This window comes from Coptis chinensis, chromosome 7, assembly GCF_015680905.1.
Source record: "Coptis chinensis isolate HL-2020 chromosome 7, ASM1568090v1, whole genome shotgun sequence".
Taxonomy (NCBI): domain Eukaryota; kingdom Viridiplantae; phylum Streptophyta; class Magnoliopsida; order Ranunculales; family Ranunculaceae; genus Coptis; species Coptis chinensis.
The window spans coordinates 41,852,032-41,872,463 of record NC_141462.1 but is presented as its reverse complement, the minus strand read 5'-3'; the positions used below and the strand labels follow the sequence as shown (position 1 = coordinate 41,872,463).

General features: G+C 36.8%; 1 protein-coding gene across 1 annotated transcript in view; it reads left to right on the top strand.

The window, feature by feature from the left end:
* Positions 1-7,715: 7,715 nt before the first annotated feature.
* LOC147487593 (uncharacterized) overlaps positions 7,716-20,432 on the top strand; it is a 37,919-nt gene continuing 25,202 nt past the window's right edge. The window contains exon 1 of the mRNA XM_086574071.1: positions 7,716-8,043. Coding sequence (XP_086430197.1) covers positions 7,716-8,043 — 328 coding nt within the window. The remainder of the gene's footprint in view (positions 8,044-20,432) is intronic.

Sequence of the window (20,432 nt, the reverse complement as noted above, 5' to 3'; positions counted from 1 at the left end):
CAGATATTAATTATTTGGCTAATAACTAAAATATATTTGTTGGAGTACAGACACACAAACACACAACATATAGACACAACACACAGAGACGCACATATAACAATATTGGCCAAGCATCTTTGAGAAGGTTGTAAGAAGGTGAAATTCAACCGAGGGATGTAGGGTTGTACTCATGCTCATCCCATATTTTATAAGGAAATTGGGTGCTAGATTTGGGATAGCTAGGTACACTGGAGTCTAAACTCAATTTTACTTAAAAATGCCGCCAGTGGAGATTTAAAGTGCATTGGCACCAACATAGAAGCTAAACTTTGGAGTTCGAACTACTTAGAAAGAGAAGAACTGGTAGAAACAAAAAATAAGTAGTTTACAGTGAAGTCGTACTATGATGCTCTTGCTAACAACAACACGGAAAAGTCCTTCGAGAGGGTGAAGTGGATAGAAAGTTCCATGCAAGAAGATTTGTTTAGCACAATGCCCCCACAAAGTCGCTTTTTTATGCGAACGGACCACCATCCAAGGCTATTGTAAGGAGGACCTTAGCGTCTTGCTAAGAAAACTTACTACACAACTAGGGATTGTAAAGATGGTTTGTGTAATCTCCATGTTCAAAGGAATGAAATATCTTACACAAAAATGTTCCTCCAAAGTGAGAAGCAAAGCATCAATTGTCAGAATCAAATCTAACCTATATTTAAGTTCTAACTTAGTTTTAGCAAAGGTAGTTCTGTTACATATTACCCATATAACAATGACTTGGACATCAGGACATGTGTATTTGTATCCAACAGGTAGGAAGTGTCTAAGATAGTGACCAACGTAAACCTGATAGACAAATCTATCGCAAGTGTATCCTAATGAGTTCAAGTTGTGGGGAATGACACAGTGTCTGACATGAATTTGTAGAAAATGGAGTACCTTTGGAACGCATGGGTTCTACAATTTATCAGCCAAAAAATACTGGTTATGGTACGTTAATGTGAAAATGTAACACTTTTTGCACCTTCGATTTTATTTTATGTTCTTATGTTGTTCCCATGGAATGTTTATATGAGCTATTCTATTGATCAGTATCGTTACCTGAATTCATTTAACAAAAACCAGTTATCTAGAACCATAGGCATCAAGTGATATAATTCTTCTATATAATTACTACTTTAGTTTCTTGTGTGATGGTTGTACTTCTTCAAGGCCATCGACCTGCCATCTGACTTCCATTTTTTTTTTTTATGGTTTTATAGGGAGAACGCAAGTGCAGCATTGCTATCTCTCTGATTGAAATCACTCTCTCTGTCTCTAAAGAAAGATCATCACTGCTGCTTCTTGATTATTGGTTCTGGTAGCATACATAATCACCTTAAATGTTTTTCTTCTTTTTTCTATGATGCCCAGGTTTCTTTTGGAGCCCAAGTCTGTCTTGGTGAAGGAGCAGGAGAATAAGCTCATGGATAGTGAAAATGCAATTGCCTCATTACAGGTCTGTTTCTTTCTCTTTCTCTTTTTACTCATTCCCCCAGTTTGTTGTATCCATTTTTGTTTTTCTTTTCTGATTAAAGTTTGGATTAGGCAAACCTGTACCTCTATTAATTTCTTAGAAAGATTAAACTTTCAATTGAATCATTTTCTCTCTTACAATTTGCAAGAAGACCAAGACGAGATCGACTTAACCATTCCAATTGATAGCCTTTCCTTACAATTTTCAATGGAACCAATAAAATCAACACAATTTTCACGAAGAACTAGGTAGTGCCACTCACATATAGGCCAATCTTCCAGTAGTGCAAGAGGTACAATGCAGCTACTATGATTAATTAACAAAAAGAACATCAAGAGAAGGACGTTCAAGGCCAAGGACTCAATTTGTCCTTAGTTTTTTATCTTAGTTATTGCAAAAAGTCGAAGATTGCAACAACAATTAAATGACCTCAATTTGTCCTATTTCAAGTGAGAAAAAGAAGATAAAACTAGACACACTTTATGAATTTTGTTTGTTATGCTCTTTTAGCAATTTCATCATATCTATCTTGAGACGTGAAGTTTCTCCTCTTCAAGGAAATTTGAAGACATCTCCTCTATCAGGTTAAACGAATCATGTTAAATGATGTTATAGTGATACACCATTCATGTTCCTGTGTCTCTGTCTCTGTATCTGTATCTATTATAGTATACTATCACACTTTCGTTTAGGTTACATGTTTTGTTCTTTGGAATTCATTTGTGTATATGTAGCTTTTGTTGTTTACAAATAATTTATACACTATTGGCATAAACAAATATCTCTTACACCATTCTCATTAGTATTGTTTTGTTGTGATTCCTTTGCAATATATATAAACACAGTCAACAATGTTACACGTGATTTTCATGATATTATTGCATTGTTAGCTTGAATAAACTTAACTGGTGAACTAAGTCCATTTTGGTTGGTTTGCAGTTTATATAATATGCCATGTATATTAAGTCAGTGATGTAAGATTTCCTTGATTACTTGGTATACTATTTAGAAGTAATATGGAAGTGCTGGTGGGTTTAGATACTACTGTGCAAGATTAGTTACTATTGAATCTTATTATCGATTAGGCATTAAATTAATGTGATCATTCAGAATTAAATGAGGCCCCTCCTCCTAGCATATACCTATCTAAGATATTCATGTATCCACTTTGGTTCACTCGATTAATTATTCATTTTGGGGTATATTGGTGTACTTTCGATTATCAGTAAAATAGTAAGATGATAAGTATCTAATTCAACCTCAATAAGTGTTGCAGGTCATTTGAAGTGATGCAGTGTCAGACAATCAACTCAAGTCCACTCCTAGCTTTTTTATTGTATATAAATCCTTAGTTATTCGATTCTTTCCCATGTATTGTAAATATGTAACTACTGTACTGTGTCTTTCATATTAAACTTTATGAAAATAAATTATGCTTCCCTTATCTGTAAGTCATCATGGACTCAATTGAAATAGCTTTTCTAATTATAGACATGCATAGAGAGGTTTGATTATTTCACCTTTAGACCCAGGTGTGAAACTGTACAAGTGTGACTTAATAACCACTGAGCATATCATGGTATTACAAATTACCAATTTGATTCTATCCCACATTTGACTAGCTACCATAAGGCTTCTATACCTTAACCATTTAACAATTTAACACGATTTCTTGACAGGTGACACTATAATTTTTAGTAAGATTATATTTGGAGCAATGAGAGCATATTTGAGCTTGCTATGGAAACCTGACCTTTTGATGAGATTACTTGAACTTAAATCTTTAGTGGCTTTTTTCAGCTCCTCAATTTCGTAAGTCTCCACCACTATCTTGTGAGGTGGTGTATCAATCGTCCGAGTGTCAAAAGGATCTAGAGAATCCTCTAAAATAGTCTTAATTTTACTTTGAGTTCTTATACTCAGATGTTGCAACTCAACATCTCTAGACTTGCAAAAATCGAGATATCAAAATCATTGCAAAAGCCGCGGCACTTAGACCTGCCACAATACTGCTAAGTGTGATGTAAATTCCAATTAAGTGCAACTTTGATCTTCTTGAATGATTTTTCGATGGATTGGTCATTGTGGTGTTAGCAATGGGGAAGGCGCAGAATTTCCGCGGGGATTGGAGAAAGGAGTAAGGATTGATTTGTTGTTTAGTGGAATTAAAAGAGTATAAAATGGTTTGAACCTTTCTGATATGAAAGTTCTTGACGTGTTATTGGACTACTATATCATCTATAGGAATATTGAATGCAAAATCTAAGCTAGAAACCGTCTCACCTTCATTAATTTACAAGATAAGATGCAACAAGTTGTGTTCCTTGATTGAGCTCAAATTGAGATGGGCAAGAACCTCTCAATGGGATCAGTAACTGAACTTCATCTTGAAGTCCCCTACGAGATAGACTTGGATTCTTCCCTTGGATGGCTTTGTCAGTTGTTAATCCCTCCTAATGATTCTGCAATACCATAGAAGCTTTCCTTCAAAGACACCATTATTACATCTACAATTCAACTGGGATTAGTAAAGGCTCATCAGACTTCTAAAGATATTTTGTACTATTGTGACACTTCAAGCACTTTAGATTCCCTTCAACACATGGTTTTGTAACTGTGTCCACAAATTTAGTTTGGGGACTTGAGGATCATATAAAGTATCAAGTTCTCTTGATCATCATGTTCATGTATCATCAGTTTAAAAGGGAAAAAATGTTAGGGATTTTGGTATTCTTTGAATATCCAGCTGGTTGAATATATTATATGTTCATTTTGCAAGCTAATTTAAAAGGCTCCACTACCATGTTGGTGATCAAGATATTCAAGCATTATCTACCAAGAGAACCATTTATGCACATACTATTCCAATCTGAAAAAACTCTGCACTGTCAAAAATTCCTGGCGGTTCATGTATCAATTTTCTCTTTTTAGGTAGTGTTCTTTCAAAAAATTTAAGTTCTCACTTTATCCTTAATCGTCATGTGTTGATATCTCTGATTATGCTTTTCTTCTGCAAACTAAATCTCTTTCCATAGCTTTATTTCCATATGAGACGACAAGCACAATGTTTAGTTTATAGCTAACGACAATTTTATTATTTTTTCGGTCATCCCACTACATGCGGTGAGTTGCTACAAATCATTATTAAAAGGTTTAAAATTATGGACGGCGACATGAATGAGGTTGTTTTATACATTTATCTTTAGGTAGACTTATTTAATTGCATTACACTTTTGGTAAGCTCTTCCATCTCTATTTTTTTTTTTTTATATATGCTTTTCCTTCTCATATCAGATTGAATTTGGACTCCTTTTTTTTGGCAGGGTTGGTAAATAACAAGCTGCGTGAGTATTGCAAACAACTTTGGACCATCATTGGCAATTAAGTTAAAAAAAACTCAGATAAAAATATCAAACCTTGCATGAGGTTGACAAATTAGTAGTATAAACAATTTCCTAATTTTGGATTGAGCTTTACTTCTGTTATATAGGCAATTTCCTAATTTTGGATTGAGCTTTACTTCTGTTATATAGGCATGAAAACCTAAATTTTGTAATCTAATGTTGATGCATGTTGCTTTTTTATTATTTTGACATATGTAAATACTCAAAATTCATCCTACACTTTTATTTTCTATCCACGTGCAAGCACGTGCATTTAAGCTAGTATGGATAATAGTCATAATACTATCTAAAATTTTATGTCCAGGCCAACAATTTCCTTCATTACTTCCGCACAGTGTTCTAAAATCTAGCTAGGCAGTCTCTAGGCGCTCGTGCTGCCCAACCGACTAGCCTAGAGTCCCCTAGACCTAAGTCATTTAAAAAATTGGTGGACCAATTAGGCGGACTAATTGGTCACTAGGCGGTCCAGTCAAAATATATATATATTTTTTTTTTTGAATGATTAAATATCGAAAATTAAAGACCCATGTAGGCTTAAGATATTTTATTTTCACATATTATCACAAGTTATAACAATCAGTTCTTGTTTCTTCTCCCTATATCATCTTCAACCCAAAATGATAAATTAATCAATTGCTTATGGGCAGATGAAGAGTAGGAAAACCCATCAAGAGAAAAGAAATTTTCTAATTGTCTCAAGTCCTCATTATTCTTAAAGAGGAAATTTGTGGACATACTTGTCCACAAACAACAGCTTCTCATTGGTCCAAACGTACACTTTGTGGCCAGATAAATAGTTTTTTTGGGCAGGTAAATAGTTTTTTTGGGCAGCCTCTCCACCAATCAGTACATAAGGTCTTGTGGACAGTAAATAGTTGTATGTCCACAAAATTATTCTGTTATTCTTAACCAAGTTGATTGGGAATTGTTTGATTAATTTAATTTGAGGGGTGTTGACTATTTTTTTTTTTTTTTTTTTTTTGAAGTGTGGATGGTGGATTTGGTATTTATATGGACTTTAATGCTCTAGTTTGGACTTGGCTCTGGTGAAGCTTTATTGAGAGATCAAGTTAAGAACTTGTTGCAAAAGGTCGAAGAAGAAGGTGGCCTGGCGAGGTAGCAAAACTTTCTTTTAATAAAGGACCCTTTCTTGGTCTTAAAGGGATTGTGAATTCTCCCATTTGGGCTTCTTGCTTCAACACTTGCAAACACACCCAATTTGAAAGACCAACTGAAGTGATAGGAGAATCTGAGATTCATCAGGAGGAGTAAATAGATGGATGGAAAAGTTAAAAATATTTTATTAGAACTTTGGGTGCTAAATTTTTAACGTTCAATCTGTGGAAACTTGTCTATTTATATCGTCGTTTCTAGTGATAATGATTATCGATTTTCGTGGACATTCTATCTTCATGCTTGAACTCTTTCAAGGAATACTCTAGAAAGTTGGATTAGATTTTAGAGGAGTACACTTTTGGTGATTGATGAATCGAAGCATCATAGTCTTGAATATGAAGAGAGCAATATTACTCACGCCTTGTCGTTTGATTTCTCTAAGAAGTTTGATTACTTTGAATATCCTTATGTGTTCTGTGTTGACCAAATTAACTATGTAAAAGTGTAGGGTGTGAGAGAGAGGCGAGTGGTTAAAAAGAATAAGAGAGAGAAGTAAAATTTGGGCAAGTGTTTTTTTTAGGTCATGACTTTATTTTGTGCGGACTAATCCAAACTAGTCCACACAAAATAAAATCAGGACCTAAAAATACACATGCCCAAATTTTATTTCTCTCTCTTATTCTTTTTAACCACTCCCTCTCTATAGAGAACCTTCTTTTCTTTGTATTTTTGTTATTCTCTTTACTCGTGGATTAAATGAGTATAATCAATGGATTAAAATATTTTATTTTCACATGTTATCACAAGTTACAACAATTAGTTCTTGTTTTCTTCTCCTTATTTCATCTTCAACCGAAAAGGATAAATTAATCAATTGCTTATGGGTAGATGAAGAACAGGAAAACCCATCAAGAGAAAAAGAAATTTTCTAATTGTCAAGTCCTCATTATTCTTAACCAGGTTGATTGGGAGTTGTTTGATTAATTTAATTTGAGGGGTGTCAACTGTTTTTTGTGTACGTGAAGTGTGGATGGTGGATTTGGTATTTATATAGACTTTAATGCTCTAGTCCGGACTTGGCTCTAGTGAAGATGGCCTGGCGAGGTAGCAAAGCTTTCTTGGTCTTAAAGGGATTGTGAATTCTCCCATTTGGGTGTGTTTGCAAGACCGGACTAGAGCATTAAATGGATGGATAGAAAAGTTACAAATATTTTATTGGAACTTTGGGTGCTAAATTTTTAACGTTCAATCAACGGAAACTTGTCCATTTATATCGTCGTTTTTGGTGATAACAATTATCGATTGTCATGGACATTCCATCTTCAGGCTTGAACTCTCTCAAGGAATAATATAGAAAGTTGGTTTAGATTTTAGATGACACTTTTGGTGATTGATGAATTGAAGCATTATAGTCTTGAAAATGAAGAGAGCAATATTACTCGCGCCTTGTCGTTTGATTACTCTGAATGTCCTTCTGTGTTGACCAAATTAACTCTGTAAAAGTGTTGGGTGAGAGAGAGAGAGAGGCGAGTGGTTATAAAGAATAAGAGAGATAGGTAAAATTTAGGCACTTGTTTTTTTAGGTCCTGGCTTTATTTTGTGGGGACTAATCCGGACTAGAGCATTTCTATATATATCTTGTGTCCAGCTTCTCTGAAACATGTATTTTTTTTCTTTTGGGAACTTGTAGGTAAGAAAACATGACGACCGCTATTGGATCATCCTGGGTTTCAGCCAAAGGTGGAAATCAACATGGTGGTGCACGTATATTTGGACTTTCACGGAGATATTGTTCTAGGAATATTGCTTCTTACACCACTTTAAAACCAAGAATGGAAGGGCTAGATACCCAATATGAGTTGCAGGAAAAAAACCTACGGGACGAGCTAGAAGAGAGTGAGAAGAGACATTTTTCTTCAAGAGAAGATAGAGATGGAAGAAAGGGAGCACGTTCCCTCCACTTTGTTTTGGAAGGAGCAGAAAGGGACACTGAAATCTTTCTGGAACCTGACGATGACGATGATGATTGTCGTGGGCAAATATCATAAACTGATATTTTAGCCTTTTAATTATATTTAAACATCTATCGAGATATCGACATAAGGGTCGATATCTCCATATAAGTTGAATTGTTGCAGGTATGAGTGGGAAAAAGAGAAGAAAAGGAAGAAAAAGAAGAATGGACACATGTCAGAAGATGATTGGTTTAAAGCTATTTGGGAAGACTATAAAAAGACCGAATCAAGAGAAAGGAGATTCATTCTAACATTCTGAGAAAAACTTGTAACAGAGAGAGAGAGAGAATGATTGTATGACCACCATTATTGTTCAATACAAAAGCTTAGTTTTACATCATCTCAATCTTCAATACTCATTCAAACATTAGTTCAATCTTAGTGATCTTATAGAGTTTCCACAGAACACTACATTGGCGTCGTTCGTTGATCAAAGACAAGAAAAGTTTTCTCTTTTCTTTTTCTTTGATTTCGAATCTTTCTATTTTTCTTTGATTTAGAGGTTTTTTGTTAAAGAGTAATTGTGTTCAAGGGAATTCTGTGAGATTAGTGGAGTATTCATCTTATTTTCAAGATGCCTCCTAAGTGTGCTACAACAAGTAAAGCTATGATGGTTAATGAAGGAAGCACTTCTCAGATAGCATCTAAGAATGAGGAGCGAAGAATAAGGCGTTCGGTGAGTAGGTTAGTGGAAGAAATAGAAGAGATACATGAAGAAGAGGTTTCTTTACAAGCCTTGTTGAGGAATTTTAAAGAATTGGAGAAGCAGAATATAATAAAGTTTTAATGGCTGAAAACAAAGATGTGAGAGAAGAGAATGAGAAGCGTGTAATGGAAGCTTTGTATGAGAAAGACGGGGCTGAGTCGAGTTCGGGAACCCCAGTAGCGAAGAAGAGCCACCTCGAGGAATTAAGGAAAAACCATCTCGAAAAGGTACAATATGTAGTAAGAACGACACTAAAGGTGGTACAAGAGGAAGAAATAAAACAAGCACCCCAGCCAATCACAAAAGGGATGGTTTAAGAAATGATGCAGAGATAATTCAGGGATCATCTGTTGGAAAAAGTATCAGCCTCAGTTTGTAAATTAGCTGATGACGTAGGTTGAAACCCTCTGAAAAAGGAGATAGAGAGGGTGCCTTTACCCCCAAAGTTCAAAAATCATAAATTCACTCAATATGATGGGACTACAGACCCAATGGACTATCTTTTTAGCTACTGACACCAGTTTTCAATATATCATGGAACTGAGTATTGGGATTCGGTGTTATGTCGATCTTTTTCTTCAAGCTTAAAAGCCAAAGCACTGAAATGGTTATGGACGATACTTGAGAGGACCATTTCTTGCTTTCAAGAGATTGAGGAAAGATTCCTCACGAATTATGGTCATCAAAGGGTAAAACTGAAACAGGTATTGGTTTTATTCCAAGTGAAGCAAGGAAAGAAGGAGTTATTGAAAGATTTTTTGGCCCAATTCAAGGCCGAAACTCAATCAGTGGAGAAGCTTGACGAGTCTAAAATGACGGCTGTCATGGCTTTCCAAATGGGTGTGATCCCTAGATTACATATGCACAAATATCTCTTGCGCAAGGAAGTTAAAAGTCTACAGGAGCTGTATGACAAAGCTGACAGAGATATTCGGGTGGAAGAAGGGATACAAGCAGCTACGGTGCAAACTGTATTGCAAGTATCAAAGTCAAGAAAGAAAGACAGAGATAATGGAGATCGACATGAGAGTCGGGAATCCTCGAGATCAGATAATAAAAGACCTCAGGAGAATGATACAAGTCGGGATAATTAACCGCAACAAAGAAGGAGGTATGAAAGAACACTAAAAGAAGAGCTGGATCCCAAAAAATTTATCGCCATCAATACCACACCTGAAGATATTTTAAGGAGGGTGGCGAAAGAAGATTTTTTAATATGGCCAAAGTACACTCCCAAGGAAATAAAGGGCAAGCCTTATTGCAACTTTCATAAAGTCGAAAACCATGAGACAAACAGATGTTTGTAGTTGTTGAAAGAAATTGATGGATTGATGAAAGACGGTAAGTAGCAAGAGTTCAGGGCTGATGTCAGACCTGTAGAGACTGCTACCATACATGAGAAACCCCTTGGAGTAATCAATATGATCTATAAAGGGGAGATACCTTAGAAGAAAATTATTCAAGACAAAATAAGAAAGATATCGACAGTAAAAGAGGTTCTCGAGGTCAATGTTGAGCCTATTCCTGTAAATCAGAGTCTGGTATCGGCCAGCATTCTAGGAGAAATTATGTTTGTCCCAGATGATTTGGCGAAAGTAATGTTGCCTCATGATAATACATTGTTAATAACTTTGCGTATTTCAGGGTATGATGTGCAGAAGATATTGGTAAACTGTGGTAGTTCTGCAAATATCCTATTTTGGAAAGCATTCACAGGCATTGGTCTCGATGAGACTCATTTAAAAGCACCGCAGTTAAGTTTGTACGGTTTTAATAGAAGCTCTACCAAGCCAGCTGGAGAGATAAAATTACTAGTAAGAGCTGGACCCTTGACAATGATGACGAAATTTGTGGTTATAAAACATCACTCTGTTTACAATGCAATACTCCATAGGAAATGGATATACGACATGTGTGTTGTCCCAAGTACATTATACAAGGTAATCAGATTTCCCACAGCGTATGGGTTGCACAAAATCAGGGGAGATCAGTCGAAGTCATAAAAGTGTAATTTCATCACTGTAAAGGGGATGATGGAAGGAAAGAGCCAAGACACTGGGGGCATCTTGGAAAGCTCTAGCTAGTAGTTATAGCAAACTTTACCTGCCGACACCGATATGTTGTAGATACATGAGCAGGTAAAATTTACACAAGAGCTAAAGCAAAACGAAGAACCCTGGGAAAGAAAAACAATCGAGATGGTTGAAAAGGTTAATATTGGCACTGGAGAGCACGATCGTCATACATTCATTGGTACAAAAATGCATGTAAATATTAGAGATGAGTTGATGGTGTTCTTGAAAGAAAATCAGGATGTTTTTGCGTGGTCGATGTCAGATCTCACCGGTATCAACCCAGCTATTTGTTCACACAAGCTGAATATGGAAGAAAATGTGACTCCTGAAGTTCTAATAGTGGTTTGTATACTTCAAAAGAGTTTAGATTAGAAGTTGAGGTTCATCTTAAATTGTTTAGAGTTTGAGTGAGGGAGATGTGAAGAAGAAAGGTAAACTCTTGAAATGATTAAAATAGTTCTAAGCAATTGAAAACTTGAAAGCTAGATTGTTGTATTGAAATGACTTGAAAGCATAAAGTGGAAGATTTATTAAAACATTGAAATGAAAGCAAGCAAACAAGTTTGAAGATTGAAACAAAGACAAGTAAATAACAAGTTGATTGAAATGAATTAAAATAGGAAGAAAAATAAAAACATAAATTGAAAAACAAGACAAAAATTAAACAAACCAAATAGTTTGGATCCTAAGACAATGGATGGGTTTCTCTCTCCCTTGCTTTTAGCTTATATACCCCTACTTTTACCTTTTATAGATTTGCCCTTTTCTATTACAAACTAGACACCTCACCTTTTCACTTTTGCTTTTGCTTTTTGGTTTCTTCATGACCAAGGTAGGTTTAGGGAGAAAGTCTTCATAATTTGAGATAAGGGCCTCCATCTTTGGTCTTCTGAACTGAGGACTTTGACTGTTGACTTTGACCGTTGACATTGACTGGTTGACTTTGACTTTTTCAGCACTTTTCCACAGCAGCTACTGGTCTTCATAATAAGCATGATTAAGGCTCCTTTTGGTACTAAGACACAGCTTTTATGATAAGTGGTATGAAATACTCCTTAACCTGAAAAAGGCAATAAAAGTTGTGAGTTGTCTTTTCGTTAAATGTAAGAGGGACTGTAATGCAGCAATATACGATTAATAAAATGCACATTTGGGAGCTGATCACCACCCCCAAATAGCATCTTGCTTGTCCTCAAGCAAGGATGAGAGAAAAAAAACTAAGATCACAAATGAGTGATTTATTATCATTTATACTAATCTCATTTCACAGAGTGCGATTGCATTGACCATATCTAGCAAGGCCTTAAACCACTAGGAATTCTCTAGTAGACGAGCTTTAAGCCTCGTGAGAGTTTTCTAGTGAAGGTACTTACAAACTTTTTCTATTTAGTACAAACGGTCTTGTTTCCTTATTTATTCTTAGAAGTTCATGCATCTCATTAGCGGGGAATAAGGACAAGCTCCTTTGAACTTAGAATAACATATATACAGTAATTTAATTATCTAAAGATAAATGCACAAAACATGAGCAATGAAATACAAAAGCAGAGTCATTTCCGAGGCTTTTGGAGAACTTCCTTAAGGTGGGTTCTCACAAGGCTATGTTGCAATTACAACTCTCTGATAGATTCACTCGAGGTTCATCCTATCAAGTGCAACGGGCCGGCATTTATATTCCTCGCATACTCAAATAACGTCTAAAGAAACTGGGGTCGATTGATCATGCTTGCCACTTACTATCACACCATCCTATTCCTAATCGAGCTAGAGGTCTTTTATTAAGAGTTACGGGGCTAAGGTGATAGTTTAGAAAGAAAAAGGAAGGGAAAAATAAAATCTGATAAGTCGAGAAACTGGGTCATCAAGATACGTGTAACCAGAGAAGAACCTTATTTTGTTGTTTTGCTTCTGAATTGTGATACATTATTTTAGCCCTTTGGCTTTGTGACTCCATATGATTTTTATTCTTTTTATTTCTTATATAGTCTCCTTTTGATTTTGAACTTTTTGGAGATTCGATTTTTGACTCCTTTGGATTTTTTTGGATTTTTGGTTTTTTATGGGTATTTCTTTTCTTCACTTTCTTTTATTTTCTTTTTGAAGCAAATAATTGTTTTGTTTTTGTATAAGGTCTTCTCTTCTCTTTTTTCTGATAATCATCCATTTCTCAACTCATCAGCTGGGTAAGCTTTTTATTGTGTGTTATAAAGGGTTAGGAATTTTTGGTGAATAATAAAAAGGCTTTTAGAAAGGGTAAAGGCTCAAGAGGGGTAACTAGAGGAAAACTATCTTTTTGGGTTTTTAACATTTATTTGGATATATTGGTCCAAAAAGGGCCTAAATTCCCTCATAGGATATGGAGTGGTGATCAAGCAAGTGGACGTGTGGTCTTTCTATTTGGACATCCTTTGTGTCATCACTCAATAATCATTTAGATGAGGCTTTTGGCTAGATATTCACAGGATATGGAACTTAATTGTTCTAACCTTGGCTTTGAAAACTCACTGCTTTGTACAAACAAATGTTGATGCATGTCATTCATGAAAAGATGCATAAACTATTGTACGTATATTAGTCTAAGTACGAAGAACAAGTCCTTACTTTATTACTATAATGAGACTTCTAAACTTTTTATTCATCATAGAAAAAGGAAACAAGACTTTTTAATACTAAATAGAAAAATATTTTTGGTCTTTTTCGAAAGATTTTTAGAAAGGAAGAAATATACTATTATATAGAAAATGCCTAGTTTTTGCAAAATGTTATTATACCATATAGAACTATGTTTGTCCTCAAAATATGAAGAAATAAGGAAAGAGATTATCATAGAAACATGAGCAAAAACGGCGATACGCCTGTATTCTGTTCTTCATGATGAAAATACGCCACCCCCAAATAAGTTTGGGGCGTGGGTTGTTTGATATAGAACGAGAAATACATGATTTATTATACTAGGGATATTTATTCTACTATAAAATCTTTTTGGGTTTTTGTATTTTTGAAAACATGTATGGAAGAAAAATAGAAAATTTTGGCATGATGTATCTGTTTTACCTTCTACTCATAAACCAAATTCCACAAGAAAAAGCAAAATAAAACAAGTAGATAATATTAAGCATAAAATTAAACTTATACTACGTCATACACGTGAAAAAGAAAAAATAAAAAGATCCAACTATACGGTGACTAGGAATCCTAGTCAGAATCCGTGCGTGACTTGTCTCGACGTCAAGAAGATCCTTCTCCTTGTTGATGTCGAGGCCTGGCATGTCTATCACTATAGGGGAGCACGTCTCTGATGCTTTGTAGTGTTCTAGTGACACTGTGCTGAAAACGTCGTTGCTCCTACTGGAAGGTCTGCTGCTACTCTAAGGGTATGTTGTTCCACTCTGATATTCCGTTGTTCCGCTACGATGTTACACTGAGTTTCCCTGAGCTGGTAGAGATATGAATGTAGAATCCTCTGGCCTCCGAGGAAGTGAATTTCGTTCGTGGGCTGAGTGAACTGTCGAGTAACATCTTCAGCGAAGTAATCCACCTTCTCAGTCGGTTGTGCTTGCTTAGCGGCTCTGGCTTCAAGTGGAAGCCATGACTTGTGGATGTAGTGAGCATAGATATGACATGTGGTAGCGCCCTTGACCTCCACTAGGGCGTCTGTGGCTTGGAACCCCCAGTGTTGCATGATCTTGGTGACCAGCACTGGTAGAGGGGCAGTTGACTTCTTCGATTTGTAGAGCTGCTCAAAGATAAAGGAGATGATGCAGAAGCTGTTCTTCTGCTCTTGAAGAACCCATAAAAGATGAAGCATCGCCTTACCTATATCTAAAGGCTTGGCCAAGCTTAGCATGTTGTAGGCTGTCTACTGAGATATTGCTAGCTGGTTCCTTCGTAGCAAACTCTGATAAGCGCAGTGAGACTTGACCACCTTGAGAAGTGTCTCTACCATCATCACGTCGATGGTCTTTCTGTCTAGGGACTATTCCGCCTGAACATAAGCTTTCAGATGAATCCCCATAACTCCACTCACCACCTTCTTGGTGAGCTCCAGCGAGTGGCCATCTTTAACAGCTGTAATGCGGTCATCCTCCCCTCTAATCATGTAGTTATAAAACAAAAGAGTAAGAGAGGGAGAATAAGTTACATCTTCCAACAAAACCAAGGGTTCCCATCCTCTTCTTCTGATCTCAACCCTGAAGTGCACTTCAAACAGATCGGAATAGAAGAGGTCTTGAAAATTTTGCTCCGGCACAATTTTAAGAACTCGAGCCATTTAGAGTAGGGATTTAAAAAATTGGGGTTTTGTGTTGGAATGGGGGTTGAAAATGGGGAAGACTGTGAAAAAATTGTATGGTGGTGTGTTGGGTTGAGGTCGCGACCGCGAGTGGATTAGGGGCGAGCACGAGTCAGCTTGTGGTGGCTAGGGTTTGGAAATTTTTAGGGAGGACGAAAGGAAGGTGGGCAACCGTGTGGGCTTAAGGGTTTGATGGCACGTGCCTCTTTTAAGAATTTGAAATTTTTGGCCCATGCCCAAATGAAATCAGGAAATTCCGATCTTGTCCTCAGTGCCTTGCCAATTTCAAGAGCCGATCCACGCTTCGTTACTCGTACGATCTTGACCGTGAGGCACCTAAACAATCAGCATAAAAATGCAACATAACGGTATATGATACACTCACATCTAACGGTGGATGAAAAACAAAAGATGGAAAGAACTGTATAGGAATTCTAGAGAAATATGTATAGATAACAAAAGAAAATTTTAATTAGTTTTTTTGGATTTTAAATAAGTTTGATTGAAAATTTAAAAAGGTGGGTCGTTTTAAGTCATATCCCCAAGACTTGGAAGTTTTTGAAAACTCGAGTCAATCCCAACCAGATGGTTGGATTACTCTGTTAAACTGAGCGTAATGCACTGGGGGATAACACATGTAGACTTTGTAAACAAAATTATTATGAGGTTGAAGACCAGGGCAAGTTGGTGTTTGACAATTCAAGCACCAACCTTCTCTCTTAGCTCGTCTCTTACGTGCGTATGAACTCTTACCTAAACTAGAAATGATTTTCGGCATATGTGTCCATATCTTAAGCTGCAATTCTCTAGGAAGTGCTTGCACACGATCATTGAAAATGATCCATCTAGTCTTGCTAGGTGGAGGGTTTTTGTTTGCTACAAAAGACATTTTTGAAAAAAAATTCAGAAACGAGAGAGATTTAGAAGAGGAAAGGATTTAAATGAGAGGGGAAATATTTTTAAGAAAGGAAATTTTTGAGTCTTTTAACATCAGAGTCTCGAGACAAAATAGAGAGGTGGAGGCAAAAGATAGAATTAAACTGAGAATAGTATCACTTTGGGTTACTCTATTTGTTTAATTCTCATTTAGAGATATGATAAGAGCCCAAAACTGTAGTTTTAACCCCTTAACCATCATACTTTTAGACCAATTATGTGAGTAATAATTAAGAGTTAATACTGATTACGTGTTTTTATGCATTTCAGGCTTCAAAGCCCATTATGTGCAGAAATGTGCCACTTTAGCGAGATAAAGGAGCAAAGGTCGGTTGCTAAGGAGTTCTGTGATTAAAGGCCAAGATTCAAGAAGACAAAGCCTTTCTAAAGCCCGGTCAAAAGCTGAAAAAAGTCGGCCTTGGGGCGTAAAATGACACACAAAAAAAAGCAACTTCTTCGAAGGCGTATCTTTGGACTCGGACCTCGAATTGGGCCTACCTTATGTCAAAACGACCGGCTCAGAAAGATCTTTCCAATGGTCTAAGCCTTGACCCAATCAGAGGAGAAAAAATGGATGAAAAGTCTGTTGAAGCCAACTGCAGCTGAAGAGGCCTTTTGGAATTTGAAAAGAATTAGGTTTTGGACTGATTCTCGGCCCAAAACATGGCTCCAAGCCCATGCACGATTTTGGATCTGAAAGTATAAAAAACAAAAACTTAGCTCTTTGTTAATGGTAGATAGTTAGACCTAGATTAGAATTAGATTAGTTAGCCTCCATTAATGAGTTTTAGAACTTAGTTTTAGAATTTCATTTTCTTGTTTTAGATTAATTTCTTGAATCATTGAATATCATTCATTAGATAAATAAAATAGTGATTATTCTTGTCATTTCGGTTTTTGTATTTCAATCTATTAGATCTAGTTTTAATTCTTGTTGATTATCATTTCTTAGTTGTTAATTATATTTTAATTATTGTTTAATTTAGATTAATAAATTTTGAATCTTGATATTATGTTTAGTTTATATTCATATGGAAATGATTGCGGAATGATTCTCGGCTAAACCTCCATTAGAGGGGGTTGAGAAGCCTTGATGAAAGCTTGATTCTAATTATCGTAGTCGTAAATTTCTATTCCACTCTAGAAACGATTAATTAAGCCATGAGAATGGGTTTAATCGCTCACATGCTAGTTATGAATTGGTAGAAATATCATGTGTAATTAGGGATTAGGAAGAACCAATTGTTCTCGTGGCGATTCAATTCGGATTACTGACGATTAAATCGTTAGTGAGTTAAGTTGAGTTAAGGTGGAATCAATCCCCTAATTCCTTATTATAGAATCAACGTAGTATTTCGTAGTTGAATCAATTATAGTTTGTATCTTGTGGGTAGTTGCATCATAGTATAATTCCCCCTCGTAAAACTATCATTAGACTTAAGACCGATTAATTAGACTAGGAAACATTCCATGCTAGAGAACTAGGAGTGGAACGAATTTATTACTCCACTCTATTTCGATAGAATTGAGAGTAGAAACTTTGATAAATATAGACACGTAAATAGTTTTAGTTTACTTACGTTTTGAGTTCATCGTTCATTTCGTAGGTAGACTATTCAATTTTATCTATTATCAAATGGCGCCGCTGCCAATCTAGTTAGTATTTTAGTCATTTTATCTTTTATCAAATGGCGCCGCTGCCATCTTAGTTTCACTTTAGCCTTGTTTTCATAGTATAATTAGTCATTTTTAAGTCCCATTTCGCCCACCCACCCTTGTTTGATTCATACTGTGGTTGTTCGTTTCAACATTGAAAAGTTCCGCGAAAAATTACACGGAGCGACGGCGCCCATACCGAAGTTCGACCAGCTAAGTTCTTGGAACACGGAGCGACCACCGCATACCGAAGCGACCGCCAGCTAAGTTCTTGGAACACGGAGCGACCACCCCCCATACCGAGCGCGACCAGCAGCTAAGTTATCTTGGAACGGAGCGACGACGACGGCTGGCGCAGACCAGCCCGCCACTAAGCTGAAATTGCGGATTTCCACGGGTTTGTTTCAATTTTGATTTTTCAAGTTTTTCGTTTTTAACTTGTTATATACACCGAACACGCATAAACAAGACCCTATTCATAAAGCGAAGCAAGGGCGCTTGTCGATATTCCTTTCTTCCACACCTCGCGATCTCCGGTTAGAGGTTTCTACTAGTATATCCGAATTGTTTGGAGTGTTGCATGTTTAGTTAAGTTCGACTTAGTCTTGCATGAGATTAAGGTCCGGTCGAAGAAAACAACTAACGTAATTACCGCAACAGCGTCAACAAACAAGTCTATCTAGTTTCCCACCCACTACACCTCTAGCTACTATTTCACACACACCACCGATATTATGGATGAAGAAAGAGAGACTCCTCTCTCGACTTTTATAAAGCCTTGAAAAGCGATAGCCCTAAATTTTGCATCGTTCTAGCGGACCGATTGGGGATTTCCGCATCCCCCAAATATATTTAATTTGTTACCCGTTTTTCATGGTTTAACCTTGAAAAACCTTATCGCATTACGTCGTAGGATTGAACAAGTCCTTACAACATTCCACCATCCTACGGTTGGTGCGGAACAAATTAAATTGAGGGTATTCCCTTTCACCTTAGGCGATAAGGTGGCGTCTTGGTTAACTGCCCAAAGCGCTAATTCAATGGACTCGTGGGCCAAACTTGTTCACCGTTTATGGAACGTTTTTACCCACCCCTAAAGACGGATGAAATGCTTTCCAAGATTCACTTCTTTCAACAGAATCCTCATGAATCATTTTCAGAGGCTTGGAATCGTTCACCGATCTCCTTATAGAGTGTCCACACCATCACCTAGCAAAAGACACGTTAGTTCATGCCTTTTTCAAAGGACTTCTACACCACCATAAAGAAGTCCTAGACATAATGAATGGGGGTAGTTTCCTAAGTAAAGGAGCCTCAAAGGCATATAAATTTTTGGAAGATCAGACTAAGCTTAATAATAATTGGGGGGGTAGTGACGATTACTCCCGCTCCGCTAGTTCTTCTTCAACAGTTAAGGCTACCAGTATGTTTGAGGTTAAATCAGATCCTGAGCTTAAAACTCTAATTGAATCCCTCACTAAAAAGGTTGAGGCCATTTTTGTACAACAAAAGCCTATCCCCGTCATGAATGTAAATTCAAATCCATGTAGTTTATGTTGAAGTCCTGAGCATCCCGACTCCCACTGTCCTATAGCCTATGAAATTCTTATTCCATTAATAGTGAACCTAAAGCCCCTTGGAGACAAAATCCCAACTTCGGTTGGAGAAATAACAACCAAGTCACACCTACAGGGTACAATAATCAATATGTTAGGCCAACGCACAGTTATAACCAAGCTCCACCACAACAAGGACGGGGATCGGGTAATTATAATAATTATAACAACCAAAGCGCCAACCTCGACAAGGTCAAGCACAAGGTCAATGTAGTTATAATAATTATAATGCTAATAGAGGTATCGTTCCGGTAAATAATAACTATCACAATCCGCCCATAAATAATCAATGAGAGATAGTTGCAGTCACACCACCCGTGACTACTACACCCACACAACCGAATCGTCTTGACACCTTCATACAAGTGAGCCAACAACTTTTCCAAACCATGGCTCAATCTAACCAACACATTCTACAATCCGTTAATAATTTAAACCAACAGTTAGCCCAAGAGAAAGCCCAACCAAAAGGCGTGTTTCCAGGCCAAGCGATACCCAACCCTAGAACAGCAAACATAGCCTTTGAGGTAAACGGTAATACTAGTACGGAAACTACAACCGTAGGTGAGCTAAATGCCATCACCACTCTCCGTTCTGGAAGAGTGATTGATAACAAAGTAACTATGCCTATAGTTACCCCATCAGTACTCCCTACACCGGATATCGAACTAGATACCGAAATAGAAATTGAAGAACCTACCACTGTAGAGGTACCAGTTAAACCACAACCTAAGAAACAGAAAGCCAAGGTTACACATCAAGTCGAGCCATACGCTAAATATAGAGCGAAACCACCGTTCCCTCATAAATTAGCCATGCTAACCAGGGATACTAACTTTGAAAAGATTAGGAACGTTTTCAAAAATCTAACGATAAACCTTCCTTTTCTCGAAGCTATAAAAAAGCTACCTAACCACGCTAAGTTTCTTAAGGAGTTGTGAACTACTAGGCGTAAGACCAACATACCTAAAGGCGCCTTTCTAACCGGAGCGGTTCCCAACTTTATTCAAAAATAATGGAATTGTTAAGTACAAGGACCCCGGTCGCCCTCTTTCTGTACAATGCACCTTAGGAGATTCTCACCTGGCGACCACGCTTACTAGACACGGGGGCTAGTGTTAA